This window comes from Scophthalmus maximus, chromosome 1, assembly GCF_022379125.1.
Source record: "Scophthalmus maximus strain ysfricsl-2021 chromosome 1, ASM2237912v1, whole genome shotgun sequence".
NCBI lineage: Eukaryota > Metazoa > Chordata > Actinopteri > Pleuronectiformes > Scophthalmidae > Scophthalmus > Scophthalmus maximus.
Window position 1 is genome coordinate 11,259,937 of NC_061515.1, and position 11,972 is coordinate 11,271,908.

Sequence of the window (11,972 nt, forward strand, 5' to 3'; positions counted from 1 at the left end):
CTTCCCTTGCTTTCTTCTTTACCCCATTAAAAGGATTTTTTGGGCTCCTTTTTATTTTATAAATCAGGTGTCTAAGGATCGTGGTGTTTGTATGCTGTACAGCTTGTAAAAGCCCTTTGAGGAAAATTTGTGATTCATGATTTTGGCCAGATAATGTAGCTCAATCTGACTTGACTAACTTGACTACAACAATGCTACACTTGTTCCGACTTCTGCTCCTTTGAAACAAAAAGCATTATTTGCACAACTACAATAGGTCAAACAGGATGTTTTAAGAATTAGAGGTGAAATCAGGACCTAAAAGCTGTATCTGTATTGGAAAAGTTATTGCAACCATTCTTGATTTTTTTCAGTTGATCAGTCCAGTTCAAGTATCATCAGTGCACGGTACAATATGTCCAGTAGTAATGATGGGTGACATGTTCTATTATTCGTCATAGCGATGATATTCCTCACTGCTTTGAGGATGCAAAGAAGACATATTGTGCGATAAAAACTTCCCATAGCCACAGTCAATTTGTACTAAAAACAGTCTGGAACCCAATATATACGCAATTGTATATATACGATACAACCCAAAATAATTACTCTTTTCTCTGGTAACATGCAAGCATATGCACTTTCTGCTTGAAACCAACAGAAACATATATTATAGTACAGCCATAATTACAACAATACAATGAATAAATAGAGTAACTAGTCCCACGAGGACCGTGCTTTGGCTATATTGAGACCACGATAACAGAGTGAATGTCTCAATTCTAAGCCTGAAGTAATTAAACGACTCCCATGATTGCACCCATAAAACATCCCGTGTCTCTAACAGGTCCTCTGCTAAGGCAGTCATTACGTCTGAAAAGGGATTTTTTTTCTGTTGATGAAGTACTTTTTGAAATGCGAATAAAAAAAAGTGCGGTTGGATGAACCCTGTGAATGATTTCATAAAGTCTCTATTTTAATTATGTCAGAGGAGGGGAAACAGATGAGGTCTCAGTGGTCCCCTTGCTCTCCCGTGCTATCAGTCTATCTTTTAATTATCCACCACTCCTGTAAGGGAAGCGGAGGGTTGCGTGGTTAGGCAGAGATATTAGGGGCTTATGTTCCCTCATCAACTGTCTGCTCAAAGTATATGATGATTTGATGATTGTGCCTGCCCTCTTTCACAGCCCCTCCCTCTCGTACACCACACTCTACACACTGTTATTTATTCAGGTTTTCTGGTGTTTAATACTTCAACGGATGATTTATCTTTGTCATTTTATTAGAGTCTCTTGAACTCTTGTCTCCTCTGCACCTTTGGTACCTAAAAGGTAAAATTCATTAAACGAGGGAATACCAAGACCTGAAGCTCTGACATCCTTTTTTCCACCGGGAAAAAAAAAGAAAAGAAACACCACCACCAAAATGGACTCAGTAAGAATGTTGAACGCACCTTCAAAATGCAATCTACAGAGAACAGCATCTGTGTTACAAGGATCCATTGAAGGAAAGCATGATGAAATGTGTCATGAATCACTCTGTACAGCTTGGTATTACCTTGACCTATGAGCCAGTGCAGCTCGTTCACTGTGCCCCTGCAAAAAAGAAACGCTGCCTTGTTAAGGTTTGTTCAAGCAGAGGCAGACCAGACCGGTGGATTTTATTTCTAAATATTATTTAGAGTTATTTACATCACTGACCTTTTTGCAAAACCATTCTGTTGTACTTTAGTCATTATTCTCCCTGCTATCTCGGGAGAACTCTCTTGAGTTGTTAAATCCACAGTGAACAACATGGAAGTCGTTTTAAAATTGCTTGATGATGCAGCGTATGTGCGGATGATGTCTGAAATGTATTATCAACAACTATAACTTTGGCAAAAAAGAGTAGAATTGGTGTTCAAGATATATTCGACTCCGATCAAATGATCTCCCAGTGACTGACACAAAGCAAGTAATAGCTTGAAATTTAAGGAGTGGGTTTGATAGTAGGGGCCCAAAGCACATTTTTAGCCCTTGTGTGATAGCAGGTTAATTATTTACGTGGGTAGAATATTAAATAGTAAAATGTAAAAGTGCAAATTTGAGAAAATAAAAGTAAAGTATGGATGATTTTTACTTACATTAGAAGCTGATTTAAAATGCAACCTTCCTTAAAAAGTCGTACAGAAAAGATGTTGATAACTATTTATGTTAAAACCTTGTTATATCTCTGACACTGAATCCAGTTTTACATGACTTGTAGGTAGACATCGTGCATACATCCTCTCGGGTCTTTGTTCTTCTGCACATTACCACTGACGATTCTGTCAGTTGTTTAATTTGAACTCTAATCCATGTACAAAACATCTATCATCAACACGTATCAACTTCCTCTTACCCTCGACTTCAGTGTTTGACTGCTTGTCAAGTTTCAGTATTTTATTCAGAAGGTGATATGCTGCTTGTTTGGCACTTGGCCCTCCTCCAGTGCACCATGACAAGAGGCTTTTCAGAAACTCTACAAGCCAATGAGCTTATTGGTGTGTTGAGTACATCTCTCTCTATATGTGCGTGTGTCTGTGCGTTTGAGTAAATGTGTGTTTGTGTGCACATATGTGCTTTTCTGTTTTCCGTAATCTCTAATCTCTAATTAATCGTTGTCACTGTCCCAGAATCTGGGCTTTTTGTCACGCAAATATGAATCCCTACTTTGTCAGCTCTCTCTCTCTCTCTCTCTCTCTCTTCATTTTGTTCCCATGGGGAGTGTCTATTTTAGGAACCTGATGTTCTCTGACAGCTTTCACACATTCCTCCATGGCAATAATGCAAAGCAACACACATACACACGACACACACGCACACGCACGCACACGCGCACACACACACACACACACACACACACACACACACACACACACACACACACACACACACACACACACACACACACACACACACACACACACACACATTATAAGGGGAAAGCATGCACATCTACATAAAGGGACATTGGGTCTATTTAATGTTTACATTTACAACACATGGTCCTTGGGATACGTCAGCTCCACTGAAGCAAATTGGCCTCGGTACAAACACAATGAAATACAAGACCATTGAAAAATATCTTCCGAAAGGCAATGCACATTTCCATACAATATACAATATAATATGATGCAGCATAATACAACTATGCTCAATACAAAACATCGTCATATATTGCGATATGATAGGACAAGACAAATAAGATAAATGTCCACATCCATTCAGTTTTGGGTGCAGTTTGATGGTCTCCTAGGGGTCTGCCAGCCATGATGATATGATATCATGTCACAGCTTCTGTCATAACTTGTCAAGTAGGATTATGGCCAGCTTCAGACATGACATCGAGAGGGTGGATAGAATCCTGAGGCTTTTGTACAGTGTGTGTACATTTCGTGAGAAAACAATACAACTGGTAGTTGTGGAACATGGCACAGACACAACAAACACAATCACACACACTGATTTCTGCAGTGACACACACATAGCGAGACAGAGGGAGTGTGAATGACACTTAAATGTCAATCTATGGCTCAGGAAGTCAGAGACTAATTATACTCCTCTGCTGACACAAAGGCATTCCATTGGCTTCTTCTTTGAATCTCCATGGCTACCTGACAGGATACGTGACCTGGACAAAGGCGGAGGGATTAGTGTCCTCCGACACAAACGCACGCATGCACGCTCATTCACACGCCCTGTGTCTTGCTATGTGTGTGTCACTGCACAAATCAGTGTGTGAGTGTGTGAGTGTTGCGTCTGTGCCACGATCCACAACTACCAGTTGCATTGTTTTCTCACAAAATGTACACACACTGTACAAAAGCCTCAGGACACACACACATACACACACACACACACACACACACAGACACACAGACACACACACACACACACACACACACACACACACACACACACACACACACACGAAAGGAGAACCTCATATTCTAGGGGCCAAATTCTGAAGCAAAGTGATAACTTTCACACACTTGTACACATTCAGTCCAAAATGATTTCTATCGTCCATCAATACATCATCATATTCATATTCAGAAACACAGAAACATCCCTGGGGGGATTTATATAAAAAATGTTATAGTCATTCTCCATTATGGGGGAGAATAAAAACGACTGATCAAAACTAAGAAATTTGCAGCACTGGACTTTGGGCTGGGCAACACATGTGCGTCTCTTGCCTCTGTCTATATGTATATTACGTGCAGCTGGAGTGGGTTCTGCTGAGTCCAAAGGTCATCAGCAAGGGTATTCGGAGTAATTATACATTTTCTCTTCTGCAAGCCACTCAGAAAAAGACCATGCCTGACCCTCGTCAGGTCAGAGTTCCCTGCTCTCAGCATGGTCACACAGTAATTAACCTACACAAACTGTACATACTGTCTCTCTTCCTAACCCGCCGTCTTTCTCACTGTCTTTCACATTCACACACACACACACACACTCACGCAGGCACGCACACAGACACACGCACACACAAAATTGCAGCAGATGCAAATTTGAGTGTGTTTCCCTCTTGGCTCCTTTTCTATCTGCACCCTTCTTAATAGGTCAGTCATTTGCACATTGAAGTGAACAGCAGGGAATATAATTTAAAGAATCTAATTTAAAATTTGTAGTTTCATGCATACATTCCTCTCTCTCTCTCTCTCTCTCTCTCTCTCTCTCTCTCTCTCTCTCTCTCTCTCTCTCTTACACGCACCATGCTAGTACACACACATGCACGCTGAAGCACCATGCATTATCCACCATGATTTTCACCTCCTCTTGCAGACACCTGCCGTTTGGTGGTCAGGTTTGCACGTGCTGCCCGACGTTCAAAGTCTCACACACACATTCTTCCCTAAAATGTATTTTACTGTATGACATGGACATATGCTGGTATATTATTTCTGATATGTCCACATAACGACTAACAACACAAGCTACACGTCAATTGAAAGCTAAGAGTCCACTGATTCTAATAGTGTGTTTATTATAACTCTCCGACCAACTATCGTCGAAATATGCAGCCAAAGAAGAGAAAAAAAATGTTTGTATAAAATAGTAGCAGCTAAGTCAGCATATCGCATAAACACGACAACTTTACATGATAATATATCACCAATGTCAGACTTGATAGCTGCTGCTACCAACATGCTAACAACACAAGCTACATATCATGCTAACGCCAAGCCTCTGTGGATGCCAACGCTCTCCTTCCTCTTACTCTCAGACAAACATTGAGCTCAGCAGCCGCTGACCGATATTCGTATGAACACAGCGACATACATAAAATGATGTCTTACCGTCGAAGTATTTGCAGGAAAAGTTGTGTTTTGATCCATAAATCTGATTCCGTCAGCTAGCACAAAGACCGCTCGTCATTTCAAGATATTAATCCACCTGGTCCATCTACTTCGACAACACAGGCGGAAGTCGCATTTCAAAAGGCGTCGGAGGAAAAAGTCTTCACCCCCTGGGCCCTCCCCCTCGCAGATAGCGAAGGGATTTCGATGTTGTCCGTCGATTCTACTGGCTCTGACGGTTCTACAGACGTGTCAATCACCGAGCATGACCAATGCGCTGCTGAGATACACGCCTTTGTACTTTACCTTGAGTCTGTTCTACGTCGCACTACAAAGATCGTTTATGGAGAGACAGATGCTCACCCGTCTTCATTACAGAGACATGTTGGGGAAATTAAATGAGTTTTTCAGGAAGACCTCACATGTAACAGAGTCCGTCTGAGCATGTCACTACTAAAGCCTGTAACTTTGCCCTGATTCACTTCATCAGCATGAAATTTGGCACAAATTATGTTCAGATGTTGTTCTGGGGATTTCAAGAGGATGGGGTTCATCTGCATTATTACACAGGAGATATTCACTCTGATTTGAAAAGAAAATTCAGGTGGACATGAAATCTTTCACTTATGTTGTGTTCTATCTTCATTTACTCTGACCCAATAATGTATATACTTGATTATTCACCTCTGCTGAAATCTCTCAAGTGTTACCTCTATATAGATACCAAGATTATTCAAATAGATCTTGTAGTGGCAGAGATATACTCTTTTCATTTTGGGCATGTCATTTTCGAGCAGCACGCACGCGCGCGCACACACACACACACACAGGAAGACAAGGACACAAAATAAGCAAGACAAAATGAATCCGACACAGTTGTGTGTTTATAGCAGCCTGGCTGTATATGATTTTTTTATTACCCCCAATCATAATTTTTATTTATTCGTTTATTTGCTAAAAGTCTGTCTTTTATTGGTGCTAGCAAGCCATCTGCTATTTGGAAACACAATGTTGAATGAAAACATGGGGACATTCAGCACAATAGCACATACTAGAATCACATAGAAAGGCAAACAGAAGTACAGCTTTTTACAGACATACAGATTAGTGCAGGAGACAATGAATAATTATTTTTCTCTATTAAAAACCTACATGAGAGCAGAATGCATGAAGAATCCGGTGTGTCTTATCAGCGCGGACAGTATGTATGGTTGTATTCTCTCCAGAGGAGAACGAGACATGGAAACACTGGACGATTCTGAATTGCTGTGAATGGTTTTCTTTCTGTGCAGTTATGGAGAAATTTGAGAAACAAAGCTTTTACATTAACATCACAATACACTTCAGTTTAAAGCAAAAACCCTGGAAATCCTGTTCCTCTCCGAGTTACACAATCTACAGTACTTGCAACACACAGATAGTCAGGTCGCCCGACACACACACTCAATATTGTACAGTCACAGACATGTTCTGCTATTAGATAGAATGACCCACCAGTAAACTATAAAAAAAAAAATACATTATGAGACCAAACAAGTCTCAAGTGGGATGTACCCTCAGTATGGTTTGTTTTTTCAAACGTTTGTGGCACAAAATAACCACCACAAGCGGAAAATGCTGGTAAATCTAATGTGAGCACAGTTTTATGGGTGTAAAGAGAGTCTGCTCTGATAGAATCCCCACAAACTGACAGGTTCTCATATGAAACAACCCACAGCCAGCCAATGGTGTTCACATGCATATTTCATGTATCCATATTACTCCATGTATTCTTAAAGCCAGACCTAAATTTCAATGAAAGCCAAAGTCAAAGCCACACTTACTGGGACTGATTTGCAAAACGTCCTGGGACAACTTTCTAAGAAGAATAACATATGTCCTTCTACATTTGTGCATCAGATAGGCTACTCTAACTGTTTTAAAAATGAAATCAAATATTATAAAAAATGCTACTATGCTACTCTCAAAAACATTTCATCAAATAAAACTCTTTTTTTTGCCATGCAGTTATACCTCCTGCCAGATGGGGGTGCTGCTTCCCCCCGAGTACCCCTACTTCCAGGGTTCTTGTAATGGCTTCAATAATAACCAAAAACCTGGTTGGCAAAAAAGAAAAAAAATCCATTGGTCAGCTGTGAAAAAAAAGTGGCACTATAACAACTTTAATAACCTAATAAACGACTTCTTCCGTTATTTCCAATGGACTAAGGTCATAATTCCTGTGGATGTGAGAAGGCTTTGTCACTTGAAAGTCTCCACTTGTCAATGTTTATCCTTCGGTCTGACAATAATTTTTTTGCTCTTATTGACATATATGGCTCCATGGATTGTTTGTAGAAACCTTTTTATTAATGACTAAATAAGGACTTGAGCACCAAAAAGATGGGAGGACCATATTATTCTTCGCTAAATCTCATTTTTCTGTGGCTAATGGTGCTCGAAATCCTGCATCATACGTGGAAAAAATATTTTATTGGTCCTGTGCATGTGTCAAAGTAACTCAATAGCACCCCCAAATTAAAAACACTGGTCTTTGTGGTATATTTCACCTAAATGTAAAACATATAACAACCCAAGCCAGCACCCCGACATGCACAACGGTGCGAGGGGCCGATCAATGCTGCTTGCAGCGTTAATTAACATTTATAACTTAAGGCCTCTACAGTTTAGGAAAAATTTGGTCATTGTAATCAGACAGAAGGGAGAAATAGAGTATGATGTGACAGACAAGGCCTCAATTAAATCGTTTACAGTGCTGCTGATCTAACAGGCCTTCTGGCTCATAATTATTTTTATTCAAGCGCTGTATCCCAGAAGGCAGTTTGAAGTGGAATGAGAACAAATGGCAACCTTGCTTGTTAGCAGAAATTTCCCCCTTGTTAACTGTATATTTGGTGCAAAAAAAGTACACAGAAAACAACAATTTACCAAATCACCATTAATCACCATACTGCTCATTAAATGTTTGCAAATTACATGTTGCCAAGCTTGCGCTCTTCTTCCCTCATCCTTCCTGTAGTAAAAATACTGCTCAGGGAAATCACGCCTCTGATGAGTATGAGGTTTTCATCCTCATGGAATTAGACTTCTGTCAGCTTTTTCCTACCTTGTCAGCTCTTTCACTCGACTGGAGGTATGGCTGAGGAGATGAGGCGAAAAATTCTTTGGGCCTCGTAATGGGCTGCCGATTTTCCCCGCAGCCAACGAAGGAGCTGTGTGGACTCATGCTATTTGCAGATCACATCTGTTTGCCGAAGATATGATTATATAAAAAGACACAGATACATAAGAGATTTTGATCTCAACTCTCAGTTCATGGCACCAAAATGCCTCGGAGCATTCTCATATTCTTCAGAGTGACATAAGGTGGAAGGGTAAGGGAGGAGGTAAGATGAGGCAAAAAAGATTATCAAAGCTTGTTTGCCAAAGATAGCATGAGACAATCCAAAGCAAGCATTGTATTGGTGGAGATATTTTCAGTGTCACCGTCCCCTCTGTTGTGGAAAAGGCTGAATGCTGAAATAAGCGATGTGTGACCAAATCTGCAGTTTAATGCAGCTCCTCCCTCCCTCTGATTCCTGCCGCTTGGCTTGGCAGATAAGATTCTGAACTTCAAACATGCAGTCAGCGCTCATCCCGTTAAGGCAGAGATAGAGGATGAGGCTCTCTGAGTTTGGAGATGTTTCTATATGGTGTGTAGCCCCGCTGTGGAGATGGTGATAATGTCACATTATCAAACACACACACACATACACACACACACACACACACACACACACACACACACACACACACACGCACACACACAGATACGCATACACATAAGGGGGAATCTATCACGACCTGCATGTTAGCAGAACGTTAATGTGCACATAAGCGTATGAATGTGTTTATCTCATCAGCCCTAAAGCAACAATTTTCATCAAACATCTGCAGAACAAGTAAATGGACTATATTTATATAGTGGGAAAAAAAAGGTTACACTTTCACCCAAACTGCTTCTGATTCTTCTTAAACCTATTCTAAGTGTTTCATAATGAGCATCCCAGGCGTGTCTGTCTGGAAAGATGGTAATGGAATATTTATAGAATAATTCTGGCAATACTTGTGGGAAACTCTGATTATAATAAGTATCTTTGTTGTGTTGAGGCAGACAGAATTTTATGCCTCCATAAGTCGTTTCTCTCTTTCTTTCAGTGTCCCAGTCTCTCTGTTATTCTCTCTGTTTTTGTCTTTGCTTCACATTGTATACAGTGTTTTTCTCTGTGCCTCCCTACCGTTATTTCTGTTTAGTATTCAACAGCCCCAAAACCTGAGCAGAGACAGTACCTCAATCTGAACCTCATACCTAATGCAATACAGTTGTGGTCCTTGCATAAATCCCTCAGAACCTATCTATCCTGCAGGCTTTTCTTTGTCCATTGAAGCAGCATGGAACTACGTACAATATGCATGCTGGAACTCAAAACTGTCTTTAATAAGCATGCCTCATTTCACTCTGCGAGCCTTCTGACAGCTGGAAACAGCCGGAAACTCCCAAATAATTCCATTTGGGAATTGCGCCTCAGCACCACAGCAGTTCACGCTTGCTTGCAGTGCATGCATACAGTTTTGTCAGCAAGAGTTGCAAATGAGAATTCTGCATTTTTGTTCTCTAAGCTGGCAGAATAAATGTTTAATGTTCACTGTGGCATCTGCGATCTTCAATGTACTGCGGGCTGATACAATGCGACACTGAGCTTAATTTGTCCCCTGAGCTTTAAACTGCTAGCATGGGACCCAGGCGAATTCTGGGAGCTCATTTCATTTGACCAATGTCTGGATACCCTCCATTGGAAAGTGATTTCTCTCCATCAGAAAACTTGCCGGTCCAATCACAACCAATGATCTGATAATGGGCGGGGTTTATACCATGACGCCGAGAGAAGCGACTTTTGTAAACAACCAAGATGGCTGCCACTGATGAACAAGCACTGACTAAATGCACCCGATACTTTTTAAATTTCTCTCACAGATGTCTCCTTCCAGCTCTAGTCTGTTGACATTTCCGCGTCATGATTCATTGCTCTCACTGGTTGTAGGTCTACCCAATTGCATCCAGAGGGATTTTGGTCTGCGTCCATTGGTAACGCCTCTCAATCGAAAATGAACCGAGAGGTCAGAGACTAATATGCATTTGAATATTGGTCTGCCCAGAGTGCACAAACGTTAAATGTCACATGATTTGTTTTCAGATAAGCACAACATATTCACACGGTTTAAAATCTGGACTTTCTTGGGAAACCATCAAGGAATCAGGTCTTGAAGAAACTATTAGAGGCTTGTCTTCGCGTGTGTGTGTTTGACATGCTATATTTGGAGACACGATTTGGACTGCACACTAGCTGAATTCCGCGCCTCAGGCAATGCCTCGTCTCGGGCAGTGAATCGCCCGTAACAAGCTCCATTAGTCAAATGAATGTGTTTATTTTAGGTTATGGCTTCATTTAAGGTTTGACATGTGATGGTGTCATATAACAAGAGTTAAAGTTCCAATCCTTAATGCTGTTTTATTTATCTATTGATTGGTTGATTTGTCTATTAACAACAGTTTTTCGTCCTAATGGCTCACAAACTTTCGATACTATAAACAGAACTTCCAATGAGTGCTAATGTTGCTGCACGCCAGCTCAACGTGAGGATAAACCATTTTTTCCTAACATATTATTATATAGTAATAATATGCAATGCATCTTGGCTAACCTTGGAAGACCTATTATTTAGTTAACTAACTTTCTCGGTTAAACAGACAGACATAGGACATGGCCTTTGGTGAGATCATTGGAGCCTGGCATGAGCTTCAGTTGAATTTACGCAGTGAATTCAATTGTCGTTAAATTAGACATACGTTCGAAAAGAGGGGTGCTACAGCAAAGGGGACAGAGTTTAAGGATATTATGTTGCTATTATGTAAGGATATGATGTTGACCTGTCTCTGAGAGTATAGGCCCTCATGAAAAAGAATGGAGAGATGATGATGTTACACTCTGGGACAAGTTGACCTAGAGTGGAGTGTTCTGGAAAGTCTTGGCAGTCAGTTAGACTCTTGGCCAAGACTAACGGGGAAAACCAAAATGTTCCACAAAAACATCATGACAAGACATCATAACACGTGTCATTAGAGGTGTTATGTTCCAAGCTGCGTGTGATGCTGCACGTATTCACCAATGGTTGATAAGGTATAAATATGTGGCCCATAGCTGGATGCTTCGGATTTGATCTATGATTTGCTGTGATTAATGTCCCCGTCGTAACTACATCTCAGACCTCTCTCGACTCTTCTTTGAACCTCAACGCTTCAACAAGAGAAAGAGAGAGAGAGTAAAGAGAACCAAATAGAAAGAAAAGCAGGCACCTGGCGAACTAGAGAGACAGAGAGAGTATGTGAGTTCAAGGAAGAGAGAGGAAGAGAGAGAAAGAGAGAGAGGGAGGGAGGAGAAGAAAGGAGAGATGTCCGGGAGGCAGAGCTAGTAAATGAGTCATCTGAGTGGATCTGCAATCAGGTCTATTCTAACAGCGCCACAAGTGAATGGATGCCTTAAAGGTTAGGCATAAAATGACTTCTCATTTTGCTGTGATGTCCCCCGAGGTAGACATTAATGCTTTAGTTATGGACTCGAGTGTAAAA

The 11,972-nt window shown here is 40.8% G+C and overlaps 1 protein-coding gene across 2 annotated transcripts in view; it reads right to left on the reverse strand.

The window, feature by feature from the left end:
- The window catches only part of LOC118311683 (G patch domain-containing protein 8), a 47,269-nt gene extending 41,755 nt beyond the window's left edge, over positions 1–5,514 (reverse strand). For both annotated transcript variants that reach the window (XM_035635737.2, XM_035635720.2), the window contains exon 1: positions 5,306–5,514. In XM_035635737.2, the coding sequence (XP_035491630.1) occupies positions 5,306–5,344 (39 nt within the window). In that variant the 5' untranslated portion in view covers positions 5,345–5,514. The remainder of the gene's footprint in view (positions 1–5,305) is intronic.
- Positions 5,515–11,972: the final 6,458 nt, after the last annotated feature.